At 46.7% G+C, this 11,691-nt stretch overlaps 4 protein-coding genes across 4 annotated transcripts; 2 read left to right on the top strand and 2 right to left on the bottom strand.

Moving 5' to 3' along the window:
* Positions 1-210: 210 nt before the first annotated feature.
* BDW43DRAFT_290336 (putative Na/H antiporter) lies at positions 211-2,806 on the bottom strand. Its single transcript, XM_032043494.1, has 5 exons — positions 2,310-2,806; positions 1,582-2,255; positions 1,443-1,525; positions 985-1,393; positions 211-931 (listed from the first exon to the last, which is right to left on the bottom strand). The coding sequence occupies exons 1-5, from the start codon at positions 2,425-2,427 to the stop codon at positions 572-574; spliced, it is 1,644 nt and encodes a 547-aa protein (XP_031895574.1). The 5' UTR covers positions 2,428-2,806; the 3' UTR covers positions 211-571.
* A 3,580-nt stretch (positions 2,807-6,386) lies between these two features.
* BDW43DRAFT_303679 (ankyrin repeat domain-containing protein) lies at positions 6,387-7,123 on the top strand (the record flags this gene model as incomplete). Its single annotated transcript, XM_032045459.1, has 2 exons — positions 6,387-6,944; positions 7,007-7,123. The coding sequence occupies 2 exons, from the start codon at positions 6,387-6,389 to the stop codon at positions 7,121-7,123; spliced, it is 675 nt and encodes a 224-aa protein (XP_031895573.1).
* Positions 7,124-7,905: 782 nt separating this feature from the next.
* On the top strand, positions 7,906-9,800 carry BDW43DRAFT_290319 (uncharacterized protein). Its single transcript, XM_032043492.1, has 4 exons — positions 7,906-8,229; positions 8,301-8,809; positions 8,883-9,577; positions 9,654-9,800. Exons 1-3 carry the CDS (start codon positions 8,008-8,010, stop codon positions 9,280-9,282), a joined length of 1,131 nt encoding a protein of 376 aa, XP_031895572.1. The 5' UTR covers positions 7,906-8,007; the 3' UTR covers positions 9,283-9,577; positions 9,654-9,800.
* Positions 9,440-11,415, bottom strand: BDW43DRAFT_211054 (FMN-dependent alpha-hydroxy acid dehydrogenase). The gene is made up of 5 exons (XM_032039256.1): positions 11,220-11,415; positions 11,088-11,146; positions 9,778-11,026; positions 9,654-9,727; positions 9,440-9,577 (listed from the first exon to the last, which is right to left on the bottom strand). Exons 1-5 carry the CDS (start codon positions 11,245-11,247, stop codon positions 9,491-9,493), a joined length of 1,497 nt encoding a protein of 498 aa, XP_031895571.1. The 5' UTR covers positions 11,248-11,415; the 3' UTR covers positions 9,440-9,490.
* Between the last annotated feature and the right edge of the window lie 276 nt (positions 11,416-11,691).

Genomic DNA, 11,691 nt, shown 5'->3' with positions numbered 1-11,691 from the left:
ATCATTTTCTTGTGCTATATCAATGACGAAGAACGGTGGATGCATTTGACGGTGAAATGCAGTATAACGTGACGGTGTAGCTTGAAAAAAAAAATAGGATGGGATGGAGTTTACGAAGACCTAAAAGCGTTGCTCTAAGGAATATCAAAAACATTTTCTACAAGTGATCTATTGTAGTGACAAGTATTTTGTGGAAGGGAAGAAAGCTCATTATCATTGTTGAGATTAGAATCAAATTTGTACCAAAGTTATGGGCTATCTCGGGTTTTTAATGTACATGGAATACCCAGGAAGGCTTGATTCGTCTCGGAAAATGTAAAGCGGTATGGCAACTATGGCAGAACAAACAACAAGAACCAATATGACGAGATAGACAGAGTGAGAACAAAATCTTGACATTTATAGATGATTTCCAATCTGTACATAATTCACCAAATATATCACGCAAAATCTTTTGTTTGATCAGATCAAGCGAGTATACTCTAAATTATATAGAAACAACGGGCCTAAAACTCAGCACTGAATATACCTACATAATCAGATGGGCCGACCGACAGACTCGCACGGTAGATCAACGACTACTGCCTGGTGGTATGGCGTTGCCTGAGATAGCCTCAGTTTCATTCTCATGGGCTATCAAATTGACGGGTCTTTCAGGCTCCCCTTCATGACCTGTACCCAATTGTTGCGGATCGTCTGAGGACCGTGCTCTTATGACGGATCGGCCTAGCTGCAGAACTGTAGATCGAGGTGCGCCAGGTCGTTTGCGTCCTCGTGAATAGTCTTGTGTCGCAGTGCTGTGAGTATGCTGTACGTTCGTGATTGGGACGGGTTCTATTTCAGCAGTGGAAGTAACACTCAGCGCGTTGGAGATGGTCCGTGGGAGGTGGTATCCCGCTTTCACCAGCGGTATAGAAAGACCATGGACAACCTGTATGTCTGTCAGATAACTTGATTCATCCACGAAGTTAAGGTGCGATTTACGATGCTGCAGATGACCAAAAACCATACGATGATGTCGACCGCCTCGGAAACCGTCTGTGCATCATCTCGGACCTTGCCGTCAACAATAATTCCCTGTAGGAAGTCTCGGCTGACCGACAGATAAAATATGGCGCCGACGCCGATGGGGCCGAAAAACCCAACAAAAGCTGCCTGAAAAAGGTGCTCGATTTGCCCGATATACTTATGCAATGCAAAGATGATCGGCATTCGGCGAACGAGCAGGATCAAGACCCCCAGAAATATTAAGCGATGGATCGGAATGAGATCGTTTTTCAGAAAGGAGGACCATGGACACACTGCACCGAACCACATAAAAATCGCCAAATTCAAAAGCATGTCAATAGTTGGCTGCAGGGAATCATCCATTGTTTCAAGACGGAACCAGTCACTATTGCAATCAGCATAAGGTTAAATCTCAGTTGATTGAGGGCCTTTACTCATGTGTGAAAACGTTTCCTGCCACAAAGCAAGCCAGGAGGTCATCTGTTCCAATCATGCCACAGGTACCAACGATAAACAACTATAGTCGACACTGCATCAGGATTTGCTGGGTACTTTTTCAGGTAGTAGACATACTGCAAGGGCGATAGCGAAGACAAGGAAACTCTCGCGGTCAACATAACGCTTCTCTTCTGCCCAGTGAAGCAATTCCCTAGAAGCCCAGCCAACGGTGATTCCATATACAACGCTTAAGATCACTGTGTAAGCCCATGTCTCATAAAACCACAGACCCATAGCTTTTCCAGCACCTCCGCTATACCCGGTACCTCCCATACCGGTGTATTTGAGAAGATACATTGCGAAAAACAGGAAAGGATAGCCGAGGCCATCATTAGCCCCTGATTCGGCAACTATGATTCTCTGGAGTGGCCGAGGAACATTCTTGTCCGCAAACTTACCTTTGACTATCGAATTAGAAAGCACTGGGTCAGTTGGGGTGATGCATGCGCCAACTACGAGAGCATGGAGAAACTGGAAGTTAGGAACCATGGCCCAAACGACAAGACTGCTACACAGCCACATGGCGGCCATGCCGGGCCCCAGTAGCAGTGATAAGCTCTTCCACTCTATTTGCAAATAGCGCTTCGGAAGTTGGACTCCCGCGAGCACCAGCTGAACACCAAGAACTAATCTAGTGAAGTGCATCGTAATCTCCTCCAAATTTTGTTCTGACCCGAGCGCATATTCCTTGGGCCTTATGAAATTGGCAGCATGAGGAGAAAAGATAACCCCAGCCAGCAATGAGATTACTTGTCGGTGTCAGTAAAATTTATTGTAACGTATACGAAAAGGGACTGACGAACATGCTTCAGACAAATAGAATCTCTCCTTAAACAAGTAGGATACCAAGCCAAAGACGGAGATGAATCCGCCCAACGTCGCGCAGACAATGTTGAAATTGATCAAGGCAAGGGTCGGCATGGTGTCCCTTGCAGAGGAGTGAGGTCCTTGGCCACCGATTGTTCAGAACGCAGATAAGTACGTCTAGGTACCTTATGGTCTGTCCTTGTCACAGATCGAGAATTAAACGAGATGTTGGTTGGGGACACGGGAATATAAGTTGTCCCAGATTTAAAAAGTAGCAAACCTGTGTTATTCAATCATAGTATAAATTGGCTCGGTCGAAGAATTCACTGTCATTTGAGAGGTCCGAATACTTTCACTGGGGAGCCTTGAGAGAAAGCTGTGTGGGCCTGAAAGCCGTACTTGAGAGGTTCAGACTACTGTAAACAAAATCTAGGAGTAAAAGAGGAGGGTAAGAATTTGGAAGACCTTCCGTTAAAATAGAGCGGAGGGGTGGGGAGAATAGGAACCAAACGAATGATAAATTTAAATACTAAGAAAAATAGACGATCACTGTTCGTGTGACCTCTTTGACTTATCCTTAACGGGAAACAGACCAGACCGCTAACAGTCAAGGACTATACTACTAGTAGAGTTTCATGTCAACAGGCTCAAGTTTAAATTATTTCTCTCTTTGGAATCAATTATGTATTTTTATTCCCGGGATATCATCGAGTTAGTCAGTTCCTTACCACTTATAAAGACATAGAAGATAAACAGAGACCTAGCTCCGTAAGGACAGTCAACAAAGTGTAATAGTTATCATCATGCGAGAAAGAGAAAAGAAGAAGGATGAAACAACGCCGTTGGTTTAAATCTCATCATCATCATCATCATCAAACCCTTCGTCAGGGACGCTTTGGATAGCTTCTAACGCTGCTGCCTTTTCCAATACTCCCCGCTGAGCTCCATTAACAGCTAAACGGTCGGCTGCCTCATTACCCGGGTCAGAATTATGCCCTTTCACCCACTCGAATAGTGTTCTGACTTTGAGCTCATTCCGCTCCTCGATCTTGACCCGAATCGATTCAACCAGGTCTTTGTTCTCGACGGGCTTGTTATCCGATGTCTGCCACTTGTTGCGCTGCCATTTGATATACCACAGCGTCACGCATTTTATCGCATACTGGCTATCCGTGAAGATTGTCACGTCGCGATGACGTGGAGCTATGTCAAGGGCTCGAAGGATGGCTGTCAGTTCTGCGCGCTGATTTGTCTGACGACTGCCTTTAAGGGGCTCCGAGACATTTCTACTAGGAAATGTAGCGTCAGTAAGGTGACAAGAAAGAACAGGGGTCGACAGCGGCGAAAATGCAACAAACCTGTTGTCCCCAGGTCCGAAATAAACACCAACTCCCGCGGACGCGAGTGCTCTGCCATTCTTCAGCGAGCTTCCATCCGTATAGATTCGCAACATCCCGGGGGGGCCAGTTGCCTTCGTCTTCGTTGCACATTTCTGCTCCTTCGTTTTGCAGACCACCTTTCCTGTCTTTGGGTCCAAGAGTATGTTTGGGTCGAATCCATCCTCTGCCCCGGGAGGTAACGGGCCATCACCTGGCTCCATCGGGGCACCTTGCTCATCCTTCGGGATTTCACTCAACATCCCTGGTGCCCCAGGAAGCTTCTCTATTTCCGAAGTTTTCCCAACGAACGAAACACCGTTAGATTGACCTAGTCTCACGAAAGCTTCTGCCTCTTCCTTCGTCGAAAATTTCTTATAGCGCGGCCGTGGAAACCCCTTGATTTGTTCCTGAGCCTTTGCCCAGTCCGTATAAACACCCGGTAGTCGACCGCGTTGTATGCCGTAGAATCGAGTCGGTTCCGTATCGAGAACAGTGGCTCCAGGCACCGGCGGAGGTTTTGAGCCCGTGAGGAACGCATTTGCCTCTTCGAGAGTAGGGAACGCTTGAACTGAAACCTCCGTGAGTCAAGCGGGACCTCCAAGTTATATCAATTCAGCATAAAGGCACTTACACACTGCGCCTTTGTACCCAGTTACCTGGGTCAAGCAGTCATTCCATGCGAAGTAAATACCAGGTTGGTATCCTGCTTTGACCGCATAGTATTTCCCTGCGGACCCCCGCTTGCGCTTGGTACCAGCTGTGGACGTCGGGGTGGGTTGTACGCTCGGAGAAGATTTTGTGGCAGGGCCGGGAGTAGGGGATGGAGTGGTGTCTGTCATTACGCTGTGTCGGCTAGCAGGAGTTGAAAGGCAGGGCTTTCGCAGTAGCAGCCCGGATGCTGTTCCAGGGTAAGGAACTAGGCGCGAATGAAATATTCTTGGCAGCGTCAAGCCTCGTGGACCGTTGGAAATCAATGGAGGTATGCAAATTCTCCGCCCGCAGCTCCAACTGGAACTTGAATGTCCCAACTTCGGAGCGATCAAGCAAGCCCAACTGGAATTCGTGATGAAAAGGTGAAGAGGTAAGGAAATTAGATTCAAGTCAGATAACCCTTGTGGGCGAAATGTTAAGACACTGGTGTTAGAGTTAGGTGGATAATTATTGAGATAAGAAGGTAGGGAAGGAGAAGGGGGAAAGGAGGGGGGGAGGGGGATTTGTTTGGCGTAGAGAGATTGGGGGGGGTTTGGAAGGGAAATCATAGTAATTTATAGACAATTTAATTTTTGTTCATTTTGTATGAGACATGCTTCTCAAGTGTCTCGTTTTCTTTCAACAACAACAACAACAACCACCACCTTCTCCTCCTCCTTCCTCTCTGCTGTCCGATTATCAGGATTCCGATTTCATGAGCCAAATAAATAAAGCAAAACAAAACGTTCAAGTCAGATGAATGCTCTCGCACTCTTAATCGTAGACTGGATGTGGCCATGATCTATATGTTTCTCTATTCAAACTGAATCTGGGACGACTTGAACCCTCATTTTGCCAAAATAAATAAATTGCACAAATCGGGAGATATAGTCAAATAAAAAGTCCGCAGTTCGCTTCAGTCACGGTGGCTAGTAAATGTGTAGTGATACGAAGAGAGTCACGCAGTTTTCACCTAAAATATTGAATCAGATCTATTTCTAGTCCCATAGACCATGTTCCTCCTCGCTAATGAGCATACCTAGTTGAGCATGTGGCCGAGCATCTCATAGCGACTTGAATTGTTCAATTGTCCACCATCTCATCAGAGCTGGAGAATGAACCTCCCATGATCGTATAACCTAGTATTGATATTTATCTCTGTCCGAAGTCATTCGCATTGGAAGAGACACAATGTGCTCGGAAATTACTGCACAGATCACACTGAATTCCCTTCAGAATTAAATGGGAAGATACACAGAGCGCAATGTGTCCCTATTTATTGAGGTCATCTAGCTTACACACTTCGCTCAGCCATCAGCTCAGATTATCCCAGCTCACCTACTGGATGAATGACAAGTAGTAGGCTCCTAGCATTGAGAGAAAATGAAAATACTACACACGAGTTGATAGCAGTAAAGTAGGCCAACGTTCGCAACACAAAACGAAAGACGAATGGACACAGCGAAGGAGTGAATAAGAACGAGCCCTCATTCTGCCATAACTCAAAACAGTCAACAATCATACTGTTATTTGATAGTATTATTAGAAGCCCTTGGAATTTTCCTTCTAAATGATCACTTTCTAATCCTCTCTCAACAATTGTCAATATTTCTGCGTACACACCACGATAACCTGAAAGTCTCTTTATCTACTCGTCCTAACTCCTGTAGAGGAATTATAGGATCAAGTATTTAAGTGAGATCAGTTTATCTGACTGCTTCTTACAGTAACACTTAGACAGTTGCCATCTAAAGAGGATATGCAATCTATCAGGTTCATAGCACCTCTTGGAACTCGGGTACACGCCAGCCTTGGACCCTATTTCACAGAACTACAACCACCCCAGGGCGGCAGCAAGTAGGTTCAGTATCTTGCCCTTGGTTAGTGCTCCTTGGGGATAGCCATTTTCAACCTTCCGTGCCGTCAGACAAGAGGTACAAAGATTCTCGCGATGCAAACTAACCTGGTTACCTATACTTAGTAATTGTGGCAACAGTGGGCAAAATGAGTGATACCGACGCAGAACCCACTTACTGCTATCCATCTCGTTCAGCAAGGACATCATTCAATATCACCCGCGAGCTGCACGTTGCATGTCTACTGGATGACGCTGACAGGGTCACCGAGTTGCTCGCGATAGGAGCTGATCGTGATGCTGTTAGCCACGCCGGGTATTCTGCCCTTGACGTTGCGGATCTGCTGAATCGAGTGAGCATTGTGAAACGCCTTCTGGCGCATGTGAATATCCATGAGACCGGGATGTTGGAGCTCATGTATGCCATTCGTCAGGGTAGATCCACTGTTGTGCGAGCTTTGCTGGAGATGGGCCTTAATGACCAGCTTCAAGACGAAGCGCTATTTCGTGGTGTTTTCCTCATGGCGTGCTATATCGGAACCACATTTGTCATTAATGCGCTGGTTAAATATGGCCCAGGTCTCTACGTCTCCCCTTTCGAAGATATGTTTGTGCATGTTGCCATGTTTCTAAACAATATCGAAGTCGCTGATACTATTCGTGATATCGCTGACACCGAACGACGCAACATGTTCAGAGATGTGGAGGTTTGTGGTCTAAGAAGAACCCGAGAGAGGCCAGAGTCTGAGCAACACTGACTATGGTTTAGGCATACATGCTTCCCGATTCGTACTTTGATGTGATCGAGGATGCCGACGAGATTTTTTCTGACTTCCTGAAAGACCCCAACTCACCCGACTTTGATGTATACGTTGAACATGATTAGTAGTTGTTGATCGGTTGGTGATCTTGCTCAGCTCGCCTGCTCGAAGTGGGATATCTGTAAGGAAAAATTTATTAAACCCCTCTTCATGTGGCCATGTTTGATTGGTGCTAGGGTGGAATAATTGGCTACTAAGACCCATCAAGAATTCTTTACTATGAAATATGCCCTAGTGAGATACTCTTGATGTGTATTCACCTCGGAGAAACTGCTGCGTTCGGGGGTTACCTAGCACACTACAAGAGTTGTATAAGGGCGGAATACGAAATACAAGGGAAGACCTGGCTTCAGATAGTCACTGGATACAGTCCCTGGATATGCAGAATGCCGATATTGTCTAGGTTTTCAGGCCTGCATTAGACCGTGAAAGCGTGTATGTGAATAGTTAGTCCAAAGCGTAGGCGCTTGCCACTTCTTAATCGTCATTCATTCGTGTAGTGATTTCAGTTTGTCTAGGACAATCTTAGTGGGACAGGGAAAACAAAGAACACCGGTAAGAAGAGTGATGACATCGCAGGTGTCGAGCTTCAAGAATGGTACGATCTATGGAAGTAGAAAAGAAGTTATTCTATCATGGATCCATGGCAGCCAGGTGGAGCAATCACTGGATGGATGGGTTCATGATTTATACGAGGTATCATTGCCAGACCGGGACGCCGACCGAATTTATTTATAGATGATGAGTCATGTACTGCCCGAGTTTAAACAAAATGGCGAATGAAGTCTCAGAATAATAAAGTGATCCCCACTATATAATACAAGTAAACACACACAATTGCTACTATTATCCTTCGCTCTAGGATCAGATTTATAGACAAATTTAATTGCGTGACTGAAGAGGCCCGTATCTTAATTGCGCCCTGTTTAGATCTCGCTCAACATCAACCATGGCCGACAACCAAGTCACCCCAGATTCTATACTATCAGAGCTTTCGACGACTCCGTATGCCTGCTCATCTGTCCAGCAGTTGAGCGGCGGGACCGCCAACTTCGTCTTCCGTGGCACTCTGCGTCGCCCACTCCCAGATGGAGCCACAACGGTTGTCATAAAGCATACAGAAGACTATCTAGCATCCAATCGAGATTTCATATTATCCGCCGAACGCTGTGTAACGTCCTCTACAACTGCATAAATGCATGAAACGATAGGGAGAATCCTGGCTAATGCTTCAACGTTTAGCTCATTGAAGAGTCCATTCTGAAATCTCTGGACAATTTCCCTAATACGAAGGTTATGTACAATGAAGGCACGAGAAGTCAATTCACAGTAAAGACACCCCGCCTCTACTCATTCAACCCGTCCACCAATACTCAGATCATGGAAGACATTCCAGATGCCGTTGATTTAAAATCGTTCTTTGTTTCACTCAGTTCGGCCCGAAGTGTGTCCCGTGAGTGGGCTGTGTCCCTCGGCCGGGCATTGGGGTTGTGGCTGGGTTCTTTTCATTCATGGACCAAGGAAGCGTCGCAGACTGATGTGGCGTTGGAGATGGAAAAGAACTCTCTCTTCCGGGATTTGAAGTTCAGCATTAACTATGGCAACCTTGTGAAAATGGTGAATAAGTACCCTAAGTTGTTGGAGGGGAGTCGGAATGTTTTTGAGCAAGTCAGAGATATGGCAGAGGGCGAATCAGGGAGGAAAGATGGAGAGGGATTTGGGGTAATTCATGGCGATTTCTGGTCTGGAAAGTAAGTATCACTACACCCTTCCCCATTCCGGGGGCTAGGTGGGAGACACTCAAATAGTTACTAACGATGTCAGTGTCCTACTCCCCAAAACTCCGTTCGACACTCAATACTCCAACACACCTCTGTTCATCATCGACTGGGAGCTCGCTCAATGTGGTTCTCGGGCTCTTGATCTGGGCCAAATGATGGCCGAGTTGTACGAGCTAAAACACTTCAAAGATATCGATGCCGGAGTGTGGATTATTCAAGGTATCGCAGAAGGTTATCCTACGTTGAGTGAAGGAATGGCCTTCCGGACGTTGATCCATGTAGGGACGCATTTGATCTGTTGGGGCAGTACGATCACTGGCTGGGGAACGTCCGAGCAAGTTGCTGATGTGGTAAGACTTGGAAGGGATCTGATTGTTAAAGCCTGGGAGAAAGATAAGCGTTGGTTCGAGGGGGAAGCTTGGGAGTGTTTGTTTAAGAATTAGGGAAGGCCGGTGATTGATTACTCAATCTATATGACAGAGAGGGAACCCATTGAAGGCGCCTAAACATGGAGCCCCAACTCAGGACATGAAATTTACATATAGTTATGTATGATTTTTACTGTATCCCATCCTTACAAGAAGAAAGATTCCTTCAATAAAAATGCGTACGTAGTATGTATGTTATAACACCAATCATATGCTACATTGTCTATAATCTTGCGCGGAAAGCGTCCCGTATGGATTCTAAACCCGATGGGCCATCGTAGACCTGTTGTTCAAGAAGACGGGTATTGATCTGCAAAGAGTAAGTATCGGAGCAGATTCATTGAGGAACATATCTGCAAACAGAACAGCAAACGAAGGAGCCTTACATGTTGGGGTCCTAGTTTATCCACAGTTTCGACGCCAAGTAACCGCATGCATGTCTTGCTCTCATCGGCCAGAACTATATATCAATCAGTAATTTGCTTCTCAGATACTGGGGTTCAAACGTACTCTGCAGGGTACGCTTAACACCGTCAACACCGCCAGCTCCCAAGCCCCACAGTGCAGGTCGCCCAATGCCCACGGCCTTCGCCCCCAGGCATAGGGCTTTCACAACATCCGTACCACGCCGGATTCCGCCATCAACCCAGACCTCTAGCCTATCGAACACTTCAGGGCAGTATTTTCTGATTTCCATCAACGTATGCACTGCTGGGGGAGCAGTGTCGAGCGCACGTCCACCGTGATTCGAGAGAATGATTCCTTTGACCTGAGGGGTGTGGAGAGAGGCAATATATGCATCCTCATGCGTCTGTAGGCCTTTCAGGATGATTGGTAGATCGGTACGCTCGGCCAACCATGGTAAAGTTTCTCTCCAGGTTAGTGAGGGATCTGTTCCGGCAAAGAGTTGCTTTCCAACACCGCCAGGGGATTGATTAATTCGAGAGGTTTCGTCTTCAGCACTACCCGCCGTTTTCGCAGCGCTCGGAACTGGCGCTGACGCACCGACAGCATTGCCCCTCTCGTCATCCTCTCTCTTGCCAGGAACTGGGGCATCCAAGGTCAGAACAATGAATTTGATCTGCTTGAGCTCGTTTATTCGGGCCAGCATCGCCTCGCTCTTCTTGCGATCAATTTGGACATAAATCTGCCACCCAAATACTTGACCAGGAGGAGCATCTTTTATAATTTGCTCTGGTGTCATAGATGCATTGTTCGAGATAATCTGCATAGCTCCAAAGCTGCGGCAAGCTTCGGCGATGCCCACCTCACCCGCCGGATGGCCCAACCGAGCCATCGCAGCAGGAGACACATAGATTGGCATTGCTAGCTTATGCCCCAATAACGTGGTATTCAGGTCGCATCGCGTACAGTCAATGAAAACCCGTGGCCGTAAGAGAATTGAGCGGTAAACTTCCGTATTGAAATTCTTGGTGATTTTATCATCCGAGGCCGAATAATAGTAGGCCCACGCCTTCTTGCTCACGTTCTTAGTGGCTGCCTGTTCGATATCGTCCATGTTGAGGAGGGACTCCATTGAGGGTGGGCCCTCCGTCTCGCCACTTGAAGAGGGCGCTGGCTCTGCCTCTATCTTCGGAAGTGTTTCTGGGTTGACGGTTCCGAGCATCGCTTCTGGTTTAAGATTTTCTTCTAGTATGCCTGGCGGGTGGATAGGGTCGTATTCTTCGGTCGCATCCTTTCCAGCGAGTTTCAAAATGATCTTGGAACCACCAGGGTGCTCGGGGAGAAAGTCGGTGACCTTATATCATTAATTATGATGAATCATTTTGAGGTCAAACACATTTAGGGCTTAACCATACATCGTATACGTTTCCATACAGAACTACCCAGCAACTGTCTGGCCTATTGTGTTTTGCCACTGGATGTTTGGTCACCAGTCAGTATATCAGGCGGTTAACCGTTGAGGTTGGAGCGGATAAAAGATATCATACCTTCCGCCGCATCGAACACTTTGGCCATTTTGCGGGATCAATTACGGCTGTCTTTACAATTGACCCGGCGAATGGAGATGTGATGATAAAGATAGGAAAGAATAGCGCAAGAGAGAAGGAGAAGAGGAAAGAAGGTTAGAAACTGGATTGCCAATCCATGCGCCCAACCGCTTGACAACAGGCTAGTAGTCTGCTGCTGTCAGCCCCATTTAATGACCGAGGACGGCATAAATAGGCTTATCGGAGTTGACTCCGACCAGGAGCCGTGTGGGGAAATAGGAACCAAAATTGGAGACTGACGACGAAGTATGCAAAGCGGCTATTGATATTGCTACATTCAGCAATCGTGGTAGCCGATGGGCCCGCTATTCGTGGAGGATTAGAGAACACCGCCCGTTTATTGGTGGAGAAATACGTTTGGAGTTCAATGAGTTATGGCCTCTGTCTTTTTGACCTTTCAGTCGCAAGATCT

Source organism: Aspergillus alliaceus (assembly GCF_009176365.1).
Source record: "Aspergillus alliaceus strain CBS 536.65 unplaced genomic scaffold BDW43scaffold_61, whole genome shotgun sequence".
In the NCBI taxonomy this organism is placed as follows: domain Eukaryota; kingdom Fungi; phylum Ascomycota; class Eurotiomycetes; order Eurotiales; family Aspergillaceae; genus Aspergillus; species Aspergillus alliaceus.
Note: the sequence above shows the minus strand (reverse complement) of the source record. Positions and strands in the feature narration are given on the sequence as shown.

Excerpts from the sequence above, each read along its gene's own strand:
- BDW43DRAFT_211054 (XM_032039256.1), bottom strand. The coding sequence starts at position 11,247 with ATGGCCAAAGTGTTCGATGCGGCGGAAG. Across the intron at positions 11,027-11,087 it reads TGTATGGAAACGTATACGAT|GTCACCGACTTTCTCCCCGA; the intron begins GTATGGTTAAGC and ends TAATGATATAAG. Across the intron at positions 9,728-9,777 it reads TGTTAAGCGTACCCTGCAGA|TTCTGGCCGATGAGAGCAAG; the intron begins GTACGTTTGAAC and ends ATTGATATATAG.
- BDW43DRAFT_290319 (XM_032043492.1), top strand. The coding sequence starts at position 8,008 with ATGGCCGACAACCAAGTCACCCCAGATTCTATACTATCAGAGCTTTCG. Across the intron at positions 8,230-8,300 it reads TATTATCCGCCGAACGCTGT|CTCATTGAAGAGTCCATTCT; the intron begins GTAACGTCCTCT and ends TTCAACGTTTAG. Across the intron at positions 8,810-8,882 it reads GGCGATTTCTGGTCTGGAAA|TGTCCTACTCCCCAAAACTC; the intron begins GTAAGTATCACT and ends TAACGATGTCAG.
- BDW43DRAFT_290336 (XM_032043494.1), bottom strand. The coding sequence starts at position 2,427 with ATGCCGACCCTTGCCTTGATCAATTTCAACATTGTCTGCGCGACGTTG. Across the intron at positions 2,256-2,309 it reads ATTCTATTTGTCTGAAGCAT|TAATCTCATTGCTGGCTGGG; the intron begins GTTCGTCAGTCC and ends GACACCGACAAG. Across the intron at positions 1,394-1,442 it reads GGAAACGTTTTCACACATGA|TGACTGGTTCCGTCTTGAAA; the intron begins GTAAAGGCCCTC and ends TGATTGCAATAG.